The 23062-nt window shown below is 40.9% G+C and overlaps 1 protein-coding gene across 24 annotated transcripts in view; it reads left to right on the top strand.

The window, feature by feature from the left end:
• NRXN3 (neurexin 3) overlaps positions 1 to 22465 on the top strand; it is a 1212171-nt gene extending 1189706 nt beyond the window's left edge. For 15 of the 24 annotated variants that reach the window (XM_081858018.1, XM_081858001.1, XM_081857999.1 and 12 more), the window contains one exon: positions 18631 to 22465. In XM_081858018.1, the coding sequence (XP_081714144.1) occupies positions 18631 to 19559 (929 nt within the window). In that variant the 3' untranslated portion in view covers positions 19560 to 22465. Of the gene's footprint in view, positions 1 to 10175; positions 11016 to 18630 lie in introns of those variants that run through there. The other 9 variants (XM_081858006.1, XM_081858005.1, XM_081858004.1 and 6 more) reach the window with 3 other exon arrangements.
• The last annotated feature ends 597 nt before the right edge of the window (positions 22466 to 23062 follow it).

The raw sequence follows: 23062 nt of genomic DNA, 5'->3' as shown, positions 1-23062 counted from the left end.
ATTCATAATATTTATTCTAATGCATTCATTTATAAAATTCATCAGTCAACTTTTCACATAAGTCAAAGTGAGATACAATTTTGCCATTCTAAAATCAGCCAGACAAAGTAGGATAAAACAATAAGTTAAGTGAAAAAAATAAAAAATGAATCACCATGTTAGTAAAGTTATCATTGTCAGCCTGCCCTTTCCACTTTATATTAGTCTGTTGTATGAGCAGGTTTTCATGCTAGCAATTTGTTTTCTAAAAGGCCATCTTTGATAAACTGATCAAATTAAAGACAGAATCTTGTCAGCCCCTTTACTCTCCCTCAGGCAAGCCCTTGCTTAGCACTGGTAATGCTGACCAGTGTTTCAACAACAGCAACAAAATCCATATTCCATTTCATAAACACCACTTCCATCCTTCCACCCTCAAAGAGCAAATTGCAGCCAGCACACTTTCTGCCCTAACATCTTGTAAATGGCAGGCAGGAAACTGAGAGCTCCTACGAAAACAGAGCACCCCTGCAGAGATTCAGAGAACCCAGTTGTATTATACATCATGCATCTCCTGTTGTGTTTTTATTGCAGTTACACAATGACTTGTCTACCACCGGAATTGAGTTCAAAGTACAGATTGATAACCCATTCATTGCAATTTAGTCTCCAGATACTTACATCTGACTTAAGGGAGCCCTAATACATCTAAACCTTACTATAATCAAATGGAAATAGTATCTCAGGCTCTTAGATAAATGGAAGCCAACAGCCCATAAGATCCCTTGCCCAAGACTCCACTTGCTGGAGTTAAAAGTCTTCTTCTGCAGCAATCAAAAAGAAACAGGTTTCTGTTTCTTCATGCTATTGATTTTTTGTTTTTAAAGGATCCTCTCCCTTGCAGACCACTCTTTTATCTTGCTAGATGTTAGGGTTTAGTGGTCATGTCAGGCTGTAGTCTGGGATCAGAAGAAATTTTGAGAGGTGCTTAACCTACTGTTGCATCTGTAATGATCTGGCCCTCTTCAGCCTTTACAATGGCATTGTGGTTGCCACATTAGGAACCGATAGTTTGAATCAGATCACACAAGATTTGGAGTAGTTTTAATTACACCAATAAAACACACTCCAGCACATCCCCCAAAGAGGTGTCTCCCATTCCATGCAAATGCTTTTCAACATAGATCGGCAACCAGGCATGTAGTTGCTGCCATTTACATGATTGCATCAGCTCAAAAAGAAGGGCTGATACAACAATGCAAACCATAGTGCTCACATAGGTAGCCTAATCAGGGCCGGCCCAAGACATTTTGGCACCCAAGGTGAACCACAAAATTGTGCCCCCTTTCTGCCAGGGAAGAAGGGGTGAGTGAAGATCTGCATCAGGAACAAAAGAGGAATAAAGATCTCCATCGGGATCTGCTGCCCTGTGGAATCTGCCACCCGAGGCAGTCACCTCACTTTGCCTCATGGGTGGGCCGGCCCTGACCCTACTGCTTCATACAACTGGTGTCTTCCCATGATTCTGTCTGAGACATGAACTACTAGATAGTCTGGAGAAGTTTCCTTTTTTCTTGAGTCAGGCCACTGGCCCACCAGTACTGTCTACACTGACTGGCAGCAGCTCTTCAGGTTTTCAGAAGGAGTCATTTCCCAACCCCACATCCAAGGATTGAACCTGGCACCTGCATGCAAAAGAAGTGCTTTAACATGTGGCAGCCCCATGCATTCCCAGAGGCCACTGCATGGTATGCCAGAGGCTCTGGTTATGACATTATGTGTAGTCTGGACAGACAAGGTTGATGCTATTTCCTCAACCTGGCACAACTGTTATAGCGTCTGATAAAAGACATTTGTCAGTGAAAACCAATAAGAGAAACCCCATATTTATGATACAATATACCTGGTTTCTGAGTGAACACTCCATGGGGGGATAAACTGTAAATGATGGGACATTCAAAATTATTAGGAAAAACAACCAAACTAATGTTGCCTAATGTTCCCATGTGTAACTGCCGGTACCTCCTAGGGCACCTGCAAAAGGTCTCCATGGGTATCCCCTTGAAAATCTAACAGTACAACAACTGCTCAGTTTCCATTTACAGTGACTCAGCTTCTTCTACTCTGAACATGCCCCCTTAAATATGCCTACATTTCATTGGATGCCAGGATTGGACACCTTCTCTCATCCATTCTGAACAGAGCAGAGGAGCAAAGAGCCTCTATCTTCTGTCTTCTATGCCTGGTGTAGGTATCTTCTCCCCATTGCTAGAGGGCATACCCACACCATTTTGTGGCCCTGTCTCTTTTTTCTGCTCTTTTAGATATGGAAGCCATTTTGTGTTATGCCACACAGACCCACAGCAGGCATTTTGAGACTAGTACCCACTGCACTTCCTCGAAATTCCATATGTACCAGCTAGCCCACTCTTGCTAACGTTCTGTGCCATCGTCACACCTTTGAATTGCTAGCGAAGTATGGATATATTCCAGACACATTTACCTGGAAGTAAGTGTCACTGAACACAGTGGGACATAACCTCTGAGCAGGATCACACTGTTAGTGCCTCCACTACGAGTTAGATAAAGTGGACTCTAGTCCATGAAAGCCTACGTCACCATAAATCTGGGAACTGGAGTGAGAGGACAGGAAAGTGCTCCCCTTTCAAAGAGCTCTATCCTTGAGCTTTAAAAAGGTTGGATTCCATTGTTCTCCTACTCTGCTCCAAAGTAAAATATTTTAAAGCTTGAGCAATGCCTGATTTAGTATTTTTAGCTCCAGTCTGACGCTGAGACCTTATTTCTTACACCCTTGCTCTGACACTGATCCCTTTAATAACCTCAATCAAGCCTGCACCCCCTCTGCACTTCAGCTAAATGGAGACATTCCTGTGCGTCTTGCAAAGATGCATCAGGCCTTAAATATTCAGTGCCTCCAGAGTGCTTTGAAGATGAAAAGCTGTAGCCCTGCTAAGGGTTATTTACAAAAGGCATGCATTTTACTGTGCCTGGCCCCAAGCTATGTGGCATTTGTTTTATTAATGACTTTAGAGGGGGGGGGTTCCCCTCCTCCTGCCTGCAATGTAAGCTGTCAGGGAAAGAACATGGCTCCCTCAGGCAGCAGCTATTGAGTAGGGGAGAGAACAAGCAGGTGCCGAGTTTGTGTGCGCACACGCGCGCACACACAAACACAAACACACACCTATATTTTTTAAACTTATAGAAGATATTCTGCGGAGAGATGTGAATTACTGTTTCCACCATCACAGCAAAAGTTCCCACGCCAATGCTAGTGTTCCCTAAGGAAAAATAATAATGTCATGGGAAGTTCCTTGTGACGGGGTTGAGCCAATCTGTGGGAGAAATGCACTTGTTCTCCACAGTAGTCTGGTGTCCCAACAACACCAAAAATGTTTTGGGGTGGGAGAATGTGGCAAAAACGTTACTGCTGGAATGTTTGAGAATCAGACAACAGGGATGGCTAAATATTATTTATTATCCATATTATATTGAGCTTAGGGATGAGGGAGGATTTCAGTTTGTTCCACAATTTGGAGCAAAGTTTGCATGTTCACTCCTACTTACTTTTTTTTTTTTAATAGAGTGGTCCAAGGGCTTTTTTCTTTCTATTAAAAAAGACATTTGTAGCTGCTTGAAGCAGCTAGGATGTTCAGAGCTTTCTACACTCAGTGACATGTTTTGAGCAAAGGGCCTTGGAAGCAGCAGTATGTTCCGGCATGCCACCACTTCCTGGGTAATTGCACAGAGAAAATATAGCTGCTCCCATGTACTTATAGGGGCAGTCATCTTTTGTTCCATACAATGTCCCTGTAAGACACCATTTTAAAAAGAGCTAGAATGTGACCTGAAACACACACAATAGGATTTCACCTAAAAATCTTCATGGACATTTCAACAGAATGGACTTTCCAGTCTACTAATCTCCTGAGGACATGAACCTGATCATGACCATTCCATCCATCCATCCATCCATCCATCCATCCATCCATCCATCCCCAACTGAGCTTACTGAATGATGCAGTGGTGCTCCATAGAATCTCTGCAGTGGATTCCTATGCATGTTTACTTGGAAGTACCGCTATATCCCATTGAGTTTAATGGGGCTAATTCCCAAGTAAGCATGTTTAGGAGTGCAGTGATGTAGCCCAGTCCTATACATGTGACTCAGACTGGACTTACTACTAGCTGAGGGCAAGCCCCTTTGAAGATAGAAGGGTTGTATACAGGCTCGTCCACACACCTGCTTGTCCACTGCTTTCTAGGCATGGCCAGAGTGGCTTTGCCTTTGCCTCTCTGCTTTCCCTGGGAAAACCTGTGGTTTACCACTGAATCGGAGCAAATGTCAATCTGTGGGAAACCTGATTGCTGTTTATTCTGATTCAGCGCTGAACTGCAGCCTTTCTGAGGCACCCTAGCTCCTGTTAGCTCATGTCAGCAATTCACCTTGGCAAAGGGAACTCTGGACACAATTCCTGCACAAACCACAAACCTACCATCCTTTGCACCAATGTGAGAAACTCAGAGAGGGACTTTGCCAGTGTTTGGCAACCTGGGCCTTCCTGACGTTTTGGACTCCAACTCCCATCAGGTAGCATGGATGAGCTGGCAAGGGCTGGTGGGATTTGTGGTCCCAAACAGTGTTGGCGAAGGCTTCTCTCCCCCTGAAATGTACCCTCAGTGCAGCATGTTGTAGCTGCGATTCCTGCATTGCGGGGGGTTGGACTAGATGACTCTTAAGGTCCCTTCCAACCCTACAATTCTGTGCTTCATAAGCAAGCCATTCAGTTGAAGCCATAAAAGCAAAGCATTTTTATGCTGATAGCAGCATTGTTTAAACTCAGCAGGTGTGGAGGGGAAAGAGAGAGACACTTGATCCAAGCGCCCTGGATTGATTCCAGGCAATATGATAATAATAATGGGGGGGGGCTGCAGCTTATACTGGGGGATAGCAGCAGCGCAAACAGAAGTGCAGATGGGCCCTAAAGTCAGGGTCCTTTCAGAACAAGGGTTGCTGCTAGCACAACAGGACATTCCCTATGCTCCACCAGCATCTCCTAAATTTGTTCTAGAGGTTCTGACAACCCCCTAGAGCAGAACTGGGGCAAGTGTGGGTTGCACATGAGGTGCACAGGGAGAAGGGGAAGGGGAAATCCCACTGCCCTTGTGTGGATGGGCCCAGTTAAGAAAATGCTACTCATACTTCCAAGTCAGCCTGCAGATGAAGATGGTACTGTTATTCATTTATTACATTTCCATTCTGCCTGGAGAATTTTATCTTACAGGGCAGCATATATATATATATATATATATGCAGGTTTTGGTGTCCTCGGGTGTCTTCCCGTGTAAAAGTTGGGGTGTCTAGGCGACGTTTCGACGAGCTCTGTTCCAGTAACAAGAAGCCGAAAGCACCAGCCTGAAGATGACGAGTGAGACCTCGTCGAAACGTCGCCTAGACACCCCAACTTTTACACGGGAAGACACCCGAGGACACCAAAACCTGCATTCCTGTACCCGTGAAAATCTACGAAAGCATATATATATATATATAAATAAATCTTAAATGAAAGTGATTCCAAGTGTAGATCCAGGCTACAATCCTATGTTTTGCTGATGGGAAATAAGTCCAAGTGAAAATAATTGAGCTTGTTTCTTCATGTAACTATGGTTAGGATTGGGCTGGGAGGTTTATAAGTATTAGATCGGAAGAGTTCAGGACAATGCCATCCCTTTTCCCTCTTTTAGGGCTGGAAATGGCTATTATTCTTAAAAGCGTCCCCATTTGCATGCCAGTCCAAGCCTTGGTTTATTTTTCCTGATGACTGAATTGCTGCCAAAACAAGTCATAGCTGAAGCAAGACTGCTGAAGATTTTGTAAGAAACTTAAAGCAGATACATATATAGGTTAAAGGATGCATTTTCTTTCTCCTCATACCATTTTGTAGCTAACCTGCTTACATGGGAACAGACATTTGAGTGTATTTGTGAATCTTAGTACAGTCATACCTCGGATTACAAACGCTTCAGGTTGTGCATTTTCGGTTTACAGATGTGCCAAAACCCAGGAGTACCGGAACGGGTTACTTCCAGGTTTCGGTGCTCACGCATGCAGAGAAGCGCTAAATCGCACTTTGTGCATGCGCAGAAGCACCAAATCACAACCCATGCATGCACAGATGCGGCGATGCAGTTTGCGAACATGCCTCCCGCACAGATCACTTTCGCAATCCAAGCGTCCACTGTAGGCTTTTACAATGGAGTCAGCTGCTTAAGAAGTGTTGCGATTTGTCTCTGTGTCCTGCCTTGACATGGGAAATACACCTAAATGATCTTAAAATCACCTGTCTGATAACTCAACGGGCATACAGGCTAGGTGGTTTGGGCTTTGCAGCAGGAAAATGTTTCTTAAAAATCTGAAGGACCCTTTTTCCAACTTTGCTGGAAGTGTCAGGGTGAGGGGGGAGCACTTTCTGTCCTAGGTTTTAGGGGGATATCAAAATGGGAAAGAAGGGAACAACAGTCTCCCTGTGACCAGATGTTTGCATGCATAAAAAGACAGGTGTGGGGCTAGAAGGAAATTCTGCAAGCCAACGATACTTGCTGAAAAGCAGAGAGAGAGAGCAATATAGTCTCCAACTGAAGGTGAAGGAAAAACTGAAGGGGAAAAAGTGTCCTAACAAGAACATAGTAACCTTTACAATCATAGCATTTGAGTGTCGGAAGGGACCTTGTGGGGGGGGGGTCATCTAGTCACACCCCTTGTTCAAAGCAGGATGTGAAGGCCATCTGCTCTGCTGCTGAAATATCTTTCTGCTAGGAGGTTTCAGTTTCCTACCATGACAATCTGTGTGTGTGTGTGTGTGTGTGTGTGTGTGTGTGTGTGAGAGAGAGAGAGAGAGAGAGAGAGAGAGAGAGAGAGAGAGAGATTTTTAACCTGTTGCACATCCTGAAGATAATTATTTTGAAAAGGTAACAAGAAGTCACTATGGAAAGACCCACAAGATACCTTAAAGATACAAAGCACATTCATGCCACTTTTATAGTCATGGTTCCCTCCAAGGTCTATTTCCTGAAGCTTGTAGGCAAGAGCAATTAAAACTAGGGGTTTGATAGAAAGCGGTAGCATTCCTGCATAGTGATAAGTGCCATAGATTCTGGAGTTTAAAGAGTTGTAAATGGCTGGAATGGCCTGGTGGCAGAGATGGTTGAGTTTTACAGCACAATCTTTTAGGTTTCTACCTAGAAGCAAGCCCCATTGTGTTTCATGGGTAGGTGGCTACAAAATTGAGGCCTTAATGAAACAAAGGAGGGACATAAATCTCCAGTTTGGAAATCAAGTCAGGGCATAATTAAATGCCCATTTGTGAAATTTCATGAGACCTCATTGGGCCAGAGGCTAAGAATCCTGCTAGGGAATAGCACCCAGGGACTTTACCTTTGGAAGTTTTGATAAAGAGCCCCATCACATTATCTACAGACCAATGTCCTCTCTATTCCATATTCTACAAGCATTCCTCAAAGGGCATTGCAACAATTAATAAGCTGGGCTTGGTCCCACAAGCAAAGTATTTTGATTATACTGTCCCTGAAGCTAACCCAGCCAGGTTTCTTTGTCTTCCTGGTTGAACATCCCTTGTATGTAACCCATTCCCCAAAGGGGGGCAGTATAGAGTTCCAGTGCACATCTCCACTAGAGCTAAAGGTGGTCTTTCCTATGATTGGCCTCCTAAATGCCAGTTTGGCCTCACACCTTGTGTTTTTTCGTGGAGGTGAGGCAGTTCTCATCAGCTCCCATTCTCTCCTCAGTCTCTACCAGCCTGGGACACTTTTTTCAGTAAGGCATCAAATAATTTGTGGGAGGATCGGTTCTGTTATTTCCATATTGTGAATGTTAAATTCATGCCCTCGGCAATTGCCACTGCTATCTCAGTGGGGTCTGAAAGTACAGCTGGCTACGCTATGGAAAGTACCCAGTAAGCAGAGCTCTTTGAATTCTTTATTTTATATCTTGTGCACAAGCCTACTGCCTTCCATTGGCTTCTAATCCAATTGGCTTCTTAACCCAGTGGCTTATTAAAAGCTCGCAAATTAATAGCAGCTCATGGATGACTCAACTTTGCAGTCCGTATCTTGCAGCGTTGCCTGCATGTGGATTTGTGAATAGAATCTGCATATACTACTAGTTCCGGGTTGTTGTTGTTAGATAGGTTGTTGCCTGACAAATGATCCATTTGTTTGCCAGGTCTAATTAGTGATCCAGTGCACTTTTGAGCTATTTACTACTTGGTGTTGTCCCAGTGGAAGATATTTTTTATTCCATCTTTATCTTACACACATTACTAAAATTCTCCTGCATTTGAAGGAGTGAATATCAGCCATCCGTTCTACCGAGGTTGCAATCCTATGCATGATATCTCAGTAAACAAACATAGGATTGAACTATACTTGAGCCTCTTCAGTCATGAGGTATGGAAGACATTAAAACGGTATTAATGACCCTACAAATAATTCCTATAGGAATAATCCATTCAGTGTTGTTGCTTGCTGATAGGCTCAGTAACTGAGGACTGTAAGGTTGAGTCATATCACCCTGATCTCCAGTTACAGCGTTTGCAAATAGATTTACCAGTGCTGTTTTCGATTTCTATCCTACCTGTTTGCCCTTCTACCTCCCATAGCTTGCACAGGCGCCCTCTGGAATGTGCTTTGCCCCTAGTGGACAGTTGTGGAATGACATACCAAAAGCTTCCTTGAATTGCCTCCTTTGCTAACCTGCCTTCCCCTTTCCTCCCACCCTCCCTTCCTAGCTTGCTGTTCTGTTTCTTCTACTTTCCCTAAATGCAACTTACTTTAAGCATGCATTATTATTATTAACATCCTACAGTAAAACTAAGCTATTTTTATAACCCCATTTGTCAATCTCAGCCAATTTCTTATATATATATATATATTATATTTTCCTATGTCTATTTATGACGTACATCCAGACTGCACGTTTTCCCCTCATATTTATTTATTTCTTTATTTTTCTTTCAAAAATTAATTAATAGCTTTTTTAAAAAAAATAAAAAGCAAATGTAAAAGGGAGGGTGAGGGTTTTTAGTGGCCTTTTTTCTGCCAAATGTTTTGACTTAAAAAAGGGGGGGACTTAAATCCTTTTTTTTTTAATGGGAAAGAATTTGAAATGCTAAAAGTGTCCCTAGACTGCTTTGTCTGTTCCTTTTCAGTGTGTGCATCTGGTTTGTTCATCTTTGAAAGTGTGTGAAATATCTTTTTTTTTTTTTTTCCTTTCCAAGTAATTACAAAAAAAAAGTAAAACCCAAACAGTTGTTCCCTTCTCCCTTCTTGCTAGGAATAAAGTGCTCTTTTTTCCTTTCCTTTTTTCATTTTTTTAAATAAAAAAGTATGCCTATTTTGATGTCTTTTCTTTTCAAATGTTGGATTTCTATCTTAGATTTGGTTTGTTCCAATCTAACAACATAAACATTATTGAGTTGATTTCTGAAATTTTTCCCTCTATCTCCCTCTTTAAATAAGGGACTACCTCAACTGCAGAATCCTACAGCCTTCCTTCTAAAAAAAAAAAAAAAAAGGAAAAAGGAAAATAATGGCCTGATTTTAAAGCATTATTTAAAGCATAATTTTAACATCCATTAAATTTGAGATGGGGAGAAGGATCGTGAAAGCACTACAGAAAGCCCACTCCTTTTGAGCAATCATGGCTGCATGCGTTGGAACCTCTCATGTCTCAAAACTAAATTAATACTCGGATATTAAAGACTTAATAGACACTGGAAGAGATTATGATCAGGATTATGATACGACGATGGAGCTGAGCAGAGCTGCAGTTGAAGTTGTTCCAACTCCTATGCATAAAATATAGTTTCCTTGTTTTTTTCTTTTTTAATATTATTATTATTATTAGTTTGTATATTTTACTGCTTTTTAAATAGGGAAAAAGTCTGAACTGTTCTTAACATTTGAGAAATTTTAATGAAACTGTAATTATTATTATTATTATTATTATATTTCTTAGTAATTTTTTGTAATTTGCATGTTGAAGAAGTTGCAGCTTAGGGTTTGTGAGATTGTCAATGTTAGAGTTCTGTTCTTTCTTTTTGTTGATGGGCATGAATATGCTCATTTGTTTTTGTATATTGCCCATCCCTTCCTTACAGCCAGAAGCTCTAATGCCGCTAGATCACTCCGTTCTGCACTTACATGGACATGGCAACTGACTTACACGTTCACTCCCATCATCTTCATTTGTGTAGTACACTCATAGACCGTACAACCCCACTCCATCCACCTGAGGCATCTTATCTTCCCATTAAGTCTCCCCTCACTTTCCCACCCACCCACCCTTTCTTTAGCATCATTTAAAATTTTATGTGCAGTCATCCATTCCTTAAAACACACACACTCCAAATTTTAGGACAAAGAAAAGAAACTGTTTTGTTTTGTTTTTTAAAAAATATATCTATATCTCCAATCAATTAAATGAAAGAAAGAAAGAAAAGAAAGAAAGAAAAGGCAAATAAATTGATTCTCAAACACCACCGAGGGTGTGATCCGCTGAACACTGCTTTTGTGCAAGTTCCATTGATGGCTGAGGTTGCATCTGAGCTGTGCTTGGGGAATTGCACTTCTGATATATGGAGATGAAAACAATCAAAACACAAATTCTGTGACAATAAGGTGTACAGGTTTTCCCCACCCCCCAGGCTTTTATTTTATATATATATATAAATCACAGTCCATTAACTATTGTTAGGGGGAAAAAACAAAATTCGGAATTTGCAAGATGAACAAAACGCAGTAGGAAAAAAGTTCTGATTTGTTGCAGTGCAGGATTTATTTTTTATTTTTTATTATTTTTCACGTTATGTGGTGTGGATGTATGTGTTGTTGCCTCCCTGTATCACCCTTTGTCGTAAATAATTATTATATTTAAAAACAATGAAAATAATACACATTTTGATAAAAAAAAGTTTTTTTAAAAAAGGAAAAAACAACAACAGCAAAATTAAAAAAGCAAAAGTTTCTCAAATGTGGCAATTTTGCTTGTCCAAGAGCATTCTTACACAACTTTCTTTTATAAATTTTTCTTTCATGCCAAAAAACATGCGGGCAATTTGTTGATGTAAGTTGACGATATGAAATCGATGTGGTATGCTTTCTTCTGATTATTTGTATATGTGTATTTAGTTTTTTTATTATAATTATTTTGTTAAAGATGCTTTTGGGGTTCTTTTCTTGTGTTTCCAGTTATTTTCAGTCTTCTCTCTTTTTTGTAGTAAGGCGAATGACTTGTTATTGTTGTTGCTTTTAGTTCAGAGTTTTAACCTTTGCTGTGATTTTTATTACTTTTTCAGTATATGATTATTATCATTTGCTTCTATAGATGTATCCCTTCATTTAATTTTTGCAAGATACTTGTTTTTATGTTTACTTTTTAAATCTGCATTCAATATGTATTGTTGCACTTTTGTAGGAGGGGTAACAGAACCAGTGGTAGCTTTCCATTTGCGACCAGCCCCTCTCAAGTAGAGTCCTTCCTTTTCAACCTATATGTCTATGTAGTATGGTGGGGAGATTCTACACAAACAAACAAAGGAAATACCCAGCATGCTTTGCAAAATGGCCCCCATGGCCTAAGTGTACCGCCATTTCATTCCAGCAAAAGGATCTACCCAATTTTCTAAATTTCATTGTTGAACCTTTTCCTTCAATTTTGCTCAAGAAGATACTCTCAAATGTACTTCTTTAGCGTCACATTCTGCAGTTGCATCCAACACTGCCGTGTTAGAAGATCGAATCATGATATCTTTCACCTGTATAACATGTTTAAAAATATCTTAGTCAGGACTCCTGTCCAATGGAGATTCTTCATTCCTGCATGGATTTCTGTAAAGAAAAAGAAAAATAATAACATCCTTTGGTCAGAGCAGGTAGAATTTTTAAAGGGTCAGAGTAAATAGCATACAGTCAAATAGCATGCAGAAAAAGTAATACTAGTTGAAATAATTCATATAGATATATATATATCTCTTTATTACGGTCCAGAGACCCAACAAATCATTACAAATCGCTTCTCGGCCTTTTGGCTAAGATCAAGTGTAGCTAAAGTAATTCACATGGGGTAGTAAGCTCTAAAAGAAATAATAATGGCATACAAGAAAAACTTACTCTGCGAAAGAAGAGAAGATCCAAGACCACATTGTTTTATGGCAAGACCTCAGGCCAGTATAATCTAGCTTTTTCACAGAGCACACCTAGTTGTTGCACTCAACTGCATTGCTGGGATGTCTGGGGCAGAACTTCTTCTATTCTTCTACCTAGGTGCATAAAATCAAGCAAGATAAAACAATTTCCAAAACCTCCATCCACTCACCCAAACTCAGGTGAAGAGCTTTCTTTGAACCATATGAAACTAGCAGAATCCTAGTTATAGCTGGTCACGTTTTATGAACTTCAGCAAGCTGCTTTTGCTCCTCAATCTCAAATTGAGAGTCATCTCTCCAGCCTACCCCAACACTAACCAAATAGCATAACAGCCTAATAAATTGTTTGTTAGCATAACTACAGGATAATGAACAGCCATTGTTTATATCACAAAGAACCTCCAAGTAGGCACTAATACATTCCTTAATAAATAGGTTTCGTTTCTGATACATTGTATTCCTACTGGTGTAGACACTGTATGATCCTAACTGATTTACATTCTGTTAGACATCTCTCTCTCTCTCTCTCTCTCTCTCTCTCTCTCTCTCTCTCTCATCTATCTATCTCTCTGTCTATCATCTACCATCTATCTATCTATCTATCTATCTAAATGTGTAAAGTCTTGAGCAAGATAGTTGGGAGTTTTAAAAAAATGGAGATGCAATTATCATTCTTATTATCATTTTAAACTAGTTAGTCACCTGTTACACACACCCCAAGGTCTCCTAAGCTACTTCCCACATTTTAAAGAGCATAAGCATGGGTAACAAAACCCCAGCCTTTCAATAAAAACATACAAGAAATAAAAATTCACAAAGGAACCCTCCGTACAGGAACAAAATGCTTCAGCAGCACAACTAAGACCAAACAACAGCATCCTATTCCATCAAAAGCCTGGGGAAAGAGGTAAGTTTTTATCTGGTGCCAAAAAGATTTCAGTGCCAGGCAGACCTCATTGGGAAGAAGATTCCATAAACGGAGAGCCACAAATGAAAAGGCCTTTTTCCTTGTCCTCCTCCTCAGAGTGGGGACTGAGAGAAGGGTATCAAATGGAGATCTAAGGGTCTGGGTAGGTTCGTATCAGGTTCATTGCAGAGGATACTAGGGTCCTGAGCCATAAAGCCATTTATAGGTCAAAAGCAGCACTTTGAATTGGGCTTGGAAGCATACATCTGACTGTTCGTCTACTGAAAGCAATGAAGACTCTGCAGTTTGGTTGTGGATTCAGCTGCATGTCTGATTTGCAGCTGCAGTTCCTAAAAGCAATACTATCCAAGACCATCAAGCAGGAAAGCTGAGAACTCAAAGTGGGGTGGGGAGAATAGCTTTCCCAAATCCCTAGGCTGCAGACGTACAAATGTCCCTTACTGGTAAATGTTCACTTTTCGTTTGGTTACAAATTTAGGATGGAAATTTTATAGCTTTGGCCAGTGAAGCAGGCTACACTACTAAAACAGCCTTTGCTCGCACCTTCCATACTTCTAACAGCTCTCTAGAGGAGGACTCTTTGATGCCAGATCTTTCATTTGAAGTGAATGTGATCTTGTAGGGTTTATGTGGGCACAAACGTCTTCCTGAGAGATAGTCAAGGGATGTAATATCTATCAAGCAGTAAGGGAAGGTTTCCTGTGATGGAAGAGGGAGGTCTCTTCCTTGTAGTATTGCCTGTCTGATTCAATTAAATGAGCTAGGACAGAGGTGGGAGAATATTAAAAACACTCAACTGCTAATGCAGCTTCATATTAACATCAGGTTTTCAGCAGCTCAAGGACCGCGGCTTGAATACTCCCCTCTCTGCCCATAAAGAAGGAGGACTTTAAAAAACACAATGCCATTTCCCTCTTTCCTTTTGTGAAAAGTGGGGAGAGAAAAGACTGTGAGTACAAACTTGTGTCTCTCAGAAGAAAAGAAAGAAAATGTTTGTAGTTCTTTCCCAAAGCAGAAATATTCCCTCCCCATAAGTGCACCTGAGTTTCAGTGCAAATGAATAAGCATAAAATGCAAATGAGAGCCTTTAGATGTTGGATTCAAATACCTGAGGATGTGGATACACTGTACTGGGCTTCTTGGCAAGCATTTAAAAGCCTTTTTGCCACATCTGGAAGAGAGAGAGAGAAAAAGCATAGCATGCCTCTTTGTATTCCTCATCATGAGACTTTGAAGGGGACCCTTTTAGGATTATTTTTTTATATATGGTATGTTTTTGTGTTTCATTTTGTTTTTTGGTCCCACTTCTCTTCTGTGACTGGAAACCTAGGGAAACTGACTTGGTCACAAAAAATGAGCAAAATGGAGTGGAGGCAGCTTGCTTTTTACACATAGACACACATTCAACTTTGGCTACTTCATGCACTGTGCCTTCATGCTCTGCCCACAACATTCACACAGTTCAGCAAGGTTCTTATTAAATTCTGAACACTCCATCCATTCCAGTGTCAGAAGGGCCCTTACTGGAGATCAGCCCCAGAGGTATGAATTATGTATCTATAAATACACTCATAAAGCAAAATGCAGGGCAGACGTCAAGGCTAACGGTAGACTTTATATGTCCCCAGTGATACTGCTAATTTAAAGGAAAGCACACTGCTATCAGGCAGGTATAGATCCCATATTTTAAAATGCTAACTTTTAAGGAGTATGGAGTGCTTATCCCAAGAAGAACAGAAAGAACAAAATCTCACAATATATATTACATGTAGTGTCTTTCTCCCCCCCCCCCCCGCCACTCCACCAGACTACTCTTTTGTTTTGTTTTAACCAAACAGAACTCAACCCTCTCCAAATGGATTGGTCATTATATCTATTGCATTTTTATCTGGCCAAATAGAAGCTGATTTGGCATCACTAATGCAGAAGAAGAAGCCATTTTATATGTTCCTTTCTATTTCATCCCGAAGCAGTCTGTTGTCAGCACAAATCATTTCAATAAATGCGTGACCTTCTGCTGCGAATACAAGCCAGGCAGGGAAAGGGAATAGGTTAACTTTAAGTTTATAGTTAGAACAAAACCTGGAAAATCTCTATTCTTTGGATCTTGAGAAACTTATATGTATAAGGTAGTTGTTCTGTCAGGACAAGACCTTTGGCTTGCCAGATGGAACAACCCCCTATCCGCTCCCTGTGTGCTGTTCCAGGGGTTCACTGGACCCCTCCCCCCAAAAACAATTTTGGTGGCGGGGGCAGGGGGGAGGTCCTTATGCAGGACTCATTAGTTGAATCCCTCTCATATATTCTGTTCTCCCAAAGTGGCAGCTGGTGCCTGGAAGATGGGGAGGAAAGAAACTCATGTCCATAGAGTCCTAACAGGAAAGCATTACATTAGATGATCTGATAATCATTAGGAGTTAGACAAGAGGCAGCTATATAGATCCTAAAGACAAACTTGTGCTGTGAAAGGATATCCACAGCCAGTAGTAACATCACTGAGAAGACCTTGTTCATTCCTTCTGAAAGATGAAGCTGTTGTTGAGTCATCTAGCATCAGGTGAATTACTGGTAGATGGTCCCAGCCACCTGGCAAAGGGACCTGTGGGGAATGGCATTGCCCACTGGCTAGATCCTGTGATCGACCCCCTGCTCTGATCGATCACTTTCCTAATAGTATTGACTCTATAGTCATATCCCCCCCCCCATAAACTGTAGCAGGGGGTTAATCAGGATTGGGAATGTGGTGGTGGTGGGGACTCAATAAAAGTCCTTCACCCGCACCCCCCCCCCAAAAAAAAAAAATGGCTGGGGAAAGGAGGATTTCTCACTTGGCTACAGAATGTTAGAAGTCTGGAAGCAGAGCTTCTATCTCACTTTTGCCTTATGGCAGATTGGCAATCATCCACATCTAGAAGCACCCAAAGGGTGGCAAGCAAGTATATATGCATGGAACTTGTCTTTGGATCCTGGACCCTAATGTTTACTGTCTTCTGGCCTCACCTTCCTGAAAGGCTCTGTTACCTGCCACTTCCCTTCATTGTCAAAATTATACCGAGCCTCCTCTCCCTAAGCACTTGGTGAGAGGTGATCTATAAACATTTTCTGAGATTCCCCCTTGAGAACAAAGCAAGTGGCAAACCCTCCATTAACATGACATCTACGCATCCTTACCATCCGTTGAAGCCCTGGCTGAGAACATGTCAATGCAAAAGAAAAATCATCCTTAAATACAAGTAACCCATACAATGAAAGTGATTCTTTTGGGAATAGAAGGTTTTCTATATTCCTACGACCACATCCAAGCAGTTAATTGCGAAATAGCCGTGATTATATTCCCTGGGGAGAAAAGTTCCCTTTCATATTGGCCTTGGGTAGGTGGCAGATCAGCAGCGCACCAAGCCCATTTATAAGCATAAATAGCACTTTAAAGTGTGGACCTGTGTCTAGAAATACAGAACCAAAAGGATGTCTGGAGTAGCCCTTATTCGTGATGACTACCAATACTGATTGAGAGCATAATATAAAGTTTGAGGCAGGTACTTCAGACTAAGGCCTTCTTGTACAGTGAGCATCCTTCTGATTTGAGTGATTTCTCCACACACACACATACACACACACACACACACACACACACACAAATGGGAGAAATGTCACGGCAATCAAGCCATTTGATGCACAGACCTCTATATGGAGTTTTGCTTTTTAAAAATAGTGTCGCATTTGAGAGCCACCAAACCAGAGAGAGAAATTAAAGGCAATCTTTTGTGCCTGCTGACTTCACAGGGTCAGAAAGCAGGTGAAGAGCATCTACAAAATACTATATAAACAAACATGGTCATTTTTCAGCCTCCTTGTGAGCTGCACATTTAAAGTGAGCAGTTGAACCATTCACCCTTGTACTCCATTGTTCTATACTAAAACTGGCATTACTAAATGGCTTATTGCAAAAAGCTTTGCTCATCTCCTTCATTAGAACCAGTCTTCTTTGACGAGTGTATCAGGAGTGTTCTCAGCTCCTGAGTGCTTGATACACTTGAATCAAGAGCAGAAGGGTGCTTTCTGCTTGTGTGAGGTTAATTTCTTCCTAGCACAATACAAACATTTCCACTGACTCCTCATTCTCCAGCATTTGACCCCTGTTGAAACCTACTGAATAACTACAGCCCAAGGTCTGTATCCAAACTTAAATGATTACGCTGAAGGTATGTATGTTGTTAAGGCTCTGAAATTACCTTTTCACCTTCCACCTCACAAAGGATGGTTAAAAATGCCTTCTGCCCAAATATATATCATTTAAATCGATGTGTGTGTTTTTGTTTTTTAAAAAAAGATCAACCAATATTTTGCCAGCAATGCTTAGGACAGAGTTAATTTTCTTGAACATATGCTCTTATGTTTTTGTTAATATGCCAACTTTTTAGGAATACCCAATGTTGTGTGTACAGTGGAGTGGAGAGAGTGAACTGGGGGGACCAGGCTAGTCCCCTAAATGTTCCTGGTAAATTAGAGTATTAAAATATTAAAGCTTATGCCCAGTTTAGGGAAGGAAGTGTGATGCTCACACTCATGCATGTTATGTCAGGACGTAGCAACGTTGCATGTGTGATGCCACCCCTCCCCCACAAAAAAACACCTTTGCAAGCTGCATGCCACTGTATGTGTGAAACAAATGCAGGTTATGCAAGTAATAGCACATGCGCACAGCACAGATCAGCAGTAGCAGACTGTTCTTCCTAATTCAGTAGAACCCAGACCCATCAAACTTTCCCAGAAGTAAGGTAACATCTACCAAATGCAGCTCCCGTTCCGTTAAATAAGGTTTCGGTGCAAAATGAAATGTTGTAAGAATTATCTGCTCACGGGCTCTCCAAGAAACATTTTAAACCAGTCAAACGCTCACTTTACATTGATTGAAATTCCTACTTCCAGCAGCAAATGACAAATTATGGAATTAGAGTTGTGCATCTTCCAAGCTCCTCCTGCTGTGCACCATTTGAGGAAACTTAAGTAGATATGTATAGTGGGGGGAGGGGGAACAATGAGAAAGGAAAGTGCAACACCTGAAAAAGAAAGTGCCGTCTCCCCATGCAGCAAGCCACTATTTAACTAGACAGTTTCCCAAAGAGCTTCAAGTATTTAACGCAATAAAAGAAGCGTGCCATTGTTGAGTTCTGCAAGTTACTTTGAGAGTATCTTCGAAAGCCAAATCGCGGATGCCCTGCTTTGGCCAAGCTTAAAAGAGGATGGATTTGGCCTCTCCTGCATCTAAGTGAGGTGGGTGAAAAGGCTGAAGGGATCCCTTGAAAGGTTGTGCCCATTGGGAGAAATAAGAATGGAAAACCTGCTAGCTCAACGCTTTTAAGGCCCCCACCCGCACTACACACATCCACACAAACCTTTTGAGTTGGGTGGGCTGAACATCCCGTGCAGCACTGTATTCAAGATGTACTAACTTTTTTCTTTTTTTCCTTTTCTGTCCAGGAGGTGAATTAGTTATCCCTCTTCTTGTAGAAGACCCTTTAGATATCCCTCCTATTGCTACTCGTGCACCTTTCATTACACTCCCTACTACCTTCCGCCCCCTCCTCACCATTATTGAGACCACCAAAGATTCCCTGTCCATGACCTCTGAGGCGGGGTTACCTTGCTTGTCGGACCAAGGCAGCGATGGTTGTGATGATGATGGCTTGGTGATATCTGGGTATGGCTCAGGGGAAACCTTTGACTCTAACCTACCCCCTACTGATGATGAAGATTTTTACACCACCTTCTCCTTGGTAACAGATAAGAGCCTTTCCACTTCCATCTTCGAAGGTGGCTACAAAGCACACGCACCCAAATGGGAAGCCAAGGACTTTAGACCTAACAAAGTCTCCGAAACTGGTAGGACTACTACTACCACAGCTTTGTCCCCTGAGCTGATCCGCTCCACAGCTTCGTCCTCGACTGGGATGGTGCCCAAATTGCCAGCCGGCAACATGAATAACCGTGACCTCAAACCCCAGCCTGACATAGTCTTGCTTCCGTTGCCCACTGCCTATGAGCTAGACAGCACAAAGCTGAAGAGCCCGCTAATAACTTCCCCCATGTTCCGTAATGTGCCCACAGCAAACCCCACGGAGCCAGGCATCAGACGGGTTCCGGGGGCCTCAGAGGTGGTCCGAGAGTCGAGCAGCACGACGGGGATGGTCGTCGGCATTGTGGCTGCCGCCGCCCTCTGCATCCTGATCCTCCTGTATGCCATGTACAAGTACAGGAACAGGGACGAGGGGTCCTATCAGGTGGACGAGACGCGGAACTACATCAGCAACTCGGCCCAGAGCAATGGCACGCTCATGAAGGAGAAGCAGCAGAGCGCAAAGAGCGGCCACAAGAAACAGAAAAACAAGGACAAAGAATATTATGTGTAAAAAAATAAAAATAAATGAAAATGAAATGAAAAAAAATATAAAAAATACTTATTTATATATATAAATATATAAATATTTAATGAAATAGAACTGAATCTTTAAAAAAAAAAACTGTTACAGCTAACGAGATTGGGAGCTGCAGTTTGTGGTTTTTTTAAATTTTAAAAAAACCAAATCTTGAGAATAAACATTTCGGCTGTTGACGTGCTAAGTTTTCAGTCACCGCTCGGGAGTCCCCAAACTCTGTACCCTACTGTATTATAAAGCACACTTAGCATTCCGAAGAAGGCATATGCAGCATTTACCATGTTGGCGGACTTGGACAGCCTTCAGGCCTCCTCCTCAGCTGAACTTTTCTGCAAAAGGCAGAAGACTTCATGGCTTACTTGTTTCGTATCGCCAAGTGAGTCTTTAATGATGTTCATGATCTTTGACTGTACGCTAATTTTGTTTTTGTTTTTGTTTAGTTTCAATTATTTTGAGGAAAAAATGACAAACAAAAAAAGAAAAAGAAAAAAATGACAAATGTTATAAAAAAACACACACACACACACGACAACAACAGCAACCACCGATCTGGCCCTGACCAGGTTATCTCTTCTTTTTTTTCCAAGTTGTGAAGGGGGAGGGGAGAAAAATAATAATAAATGGTGTGGGGTTTTCATTATGTTTTTTGTCTGAGTTCTTTTCATTTTCTGTGAGGGTTTTTGGGAGAATGAGCCAGGACATAAGTCAAGAAGAAACCTTGGGGATTTTTATTTTTTTTAAAGAAATAGTAATAAAGAGAGACTGTTGCCATATATGAACTCAAGTTCTACTGACGGTGTTTGCTCTACATATCAGGTTGTGTTGTCTCTTGAATTTGTTGTCTGCAGTAAGTTGTTAACGTAAAAACAAACAAACAAACAAACAAAGGACAGGTGATGGGGTGGCAGTGATGGTGGCGATGCCGAGAATGACAGTAATGGAGAATTACACACCCCTCCACGCCCCCCAGCCATCATCTGGCTCTCGTATTTATGACTGAAGTCATGAGGAGATAATATGGTTTCTTCTTTGACTAGGGGCCCCCATTGGCTGTATTTGACTACTGCTTAGTATACATTAGTATAGCTGAGCTACGGGGGAATAAAAGGGACTGAGAAACCAAACCAAGCAAAACAAAACAAAATACTGAGCCATTCTGAATTGAACAGACAAAGCAAAAATAAAGGAGCCATTTTCTGGGTTGTGGCTCCTTGGCTGATGGTAATGCATGAATGCAAACAATAGTAAATCAGTTGAATTGAATGTTTAGAAAGAGTATACTGAGTTCAACTTGTGACAAGATCTACAAAATGTCGCACGAGCCAAAAACATGTCATGAACGAGTACAAAAATAGGGGTGGGTGCTTTTTTAAAAATAAAGAAAATAAAGAAAACCATGAAGGTGTGTTTCATATGTAACAATTTAATTTTGTAGATTTGACATTTCTGATTCGCTGTCCTTCCATTTCCCCGATTCTCCCTTTCCTTTATCTTTTATATGAAAGAAGATAAATTTAAGAAGTCTCTATGACACACAGAAATAAATAAAAAAAAACTAAAGGAGCTTATTAATAGTATAATATATATAAATATATATATATATATACAGATATATTTATCATGGTATGTTTGATGGGACGACTGGAACAGAAATGCTGTTAAAGTCTTAAGATGAAATGAGAATGTTGTAAAGAAAAAAATGTTTTTACAAAACAACAAAAAGCTAAACTTTAAAAATATGAAGAGTGTGTGCATTTTAACTTTGTCACAGTTATCTGTGTCAAAAAGATTTTAAGAAGAAAAAAAGATTTTGTTTACATATTTTACTACAGTTTTCTTTTTGACTGGTGTAATTTCTAGATGGGTACCCTGTTGTACATATGCTCTGAGATTTCATTGGGTTGTTGTTTATATTCAATGTACTTAATTTCAATTGTTGTTTATTATTATTTTTCCTTCCATTAAGAGAGCAACTTGCTGTACAGGGAAAACAAATAACCAACTGGGGGTTTTTTGGCCATAAATATCAAGTGCAAAAAATAAAAAAATTACAAAAAATTAAGCAAAAAAAGAGAGACAGACAGAAAGAATGAGAGAGACAAGGAGAACACAAAAATTCTATAGAGGACTCTGGCATATTAAAATGTACAATTTTTCTGTGTACAGATGAAATCTAATCAGCTGTTTAGGTTTAGAAATCTACTCTTGCTGGTGTTTATAAGTCGCATGAACCTTTGACTTTGAAGAAGTGTTATCGAATGCCCACACGCACATGGGAACGAAATAAAAAAACAAGGCAGCCTTCTCATATGGTTTGAGAAGTGGCTTACCTGGCTAACAAATCTTTTCAGTGTGTGTGAGGTTTGTTTGTTTTTTTATTTTTAATTATTTTTTTACACTACAACAGAGAAAAAAATATATATAAAGACAGGTTTTAAAAAGGTATAAAAAGCACGAATTTAGGCAACCTAACTGGCCGAACATACATGGAGTTGATTATATCTTGATGTCTGTAAAAGATTGCTGCTGTTCTTGGAGTCTTGGAGTCTTGTGAAATGATTTTCTGCTTTCTTTCTTTATCTTTTTTTTAAAAAAAAAATTAGGAAAAACCAACCTTTCTTTTCCTTTTTTTGTTGGTGTCTGTTTCTATTGGACAGTTTTTTGGGAACATGTGCATTTCTGTATGTGGGCTTCTACCATATCCCTATTGTTTTATGGACAGAACCTTGAATTTTTTTATTTAATCTTATTGTGCCGTTATTGCTTCTTCATCTTTTTCCTCTCCTTCCTGCCGTCCCTTCTTTTTTCGCCTGTTCTTTTCTTTTCATAATTGCCTTTTCGTTCAAGGATATGCTTAGCAATAAAATGTTCTTCCCAAAGCCGTCGTCGTTGCTGTTACTTTCTGTCCAAAGGCAAGGGATATTCCTTTGTCATGGAAAATCTCATTATAGGAAAATTCCATTTTATTTACCCATTTAGTTTTCCAAGGAACCCCAGGGCAACTTGCATGGGCTTATTTATTTATTGTTTTAAGCTGCTAAACATAGGAAAATAATCAATGAAACGATAAAAATTCAAGAAGTTAAAATAGATAGAACAGTTCTGTTAAAGAAAGTAATCAGATACTGCCCTTGAGTAAACTCATTCTTCTGGGAAAGCTATAAAAATAAAAAATAAGATATTTTCATTTTTATGCTCACAGCAGCTCTTTGGAGCAGGTGAGGCTGAGAGGTAGTGCCATTCCCAGTGGCGGAGCTTCATGCTCTAGCACCGGGGGGTGGAGAGCAGGCGGGGGCAGGGCTGGTGACATCCTGGGGACGTGACGCGCCACCCAAGGGGCGGGGCACACCGTCTGTGGGGGCATGGCACCCAGCACGGACAGGGGGGCAGCTGTGATGGTACCCCACTGGGATCGCGCTGCTGTGGGCGGCGCACTCCCCCTGCACTCCTCTTCCTCTGCCAGTGGCCATTCCTGA

The sequence above is a fragment of the Podarcis erhardii genome, assembly GCF_964252035.2.
Source record: "Podarcis erhardii genome assembly, chromosome: 1".
NCBI lineage: Eukaryota > Metazoa > Chordata > Lepidosauria > Squamata > Lacertidae > Podarcis > Podarcis erhardii.
This window is presented reverse-complemented; position numbering and strand designations above follow the sequence as displayed.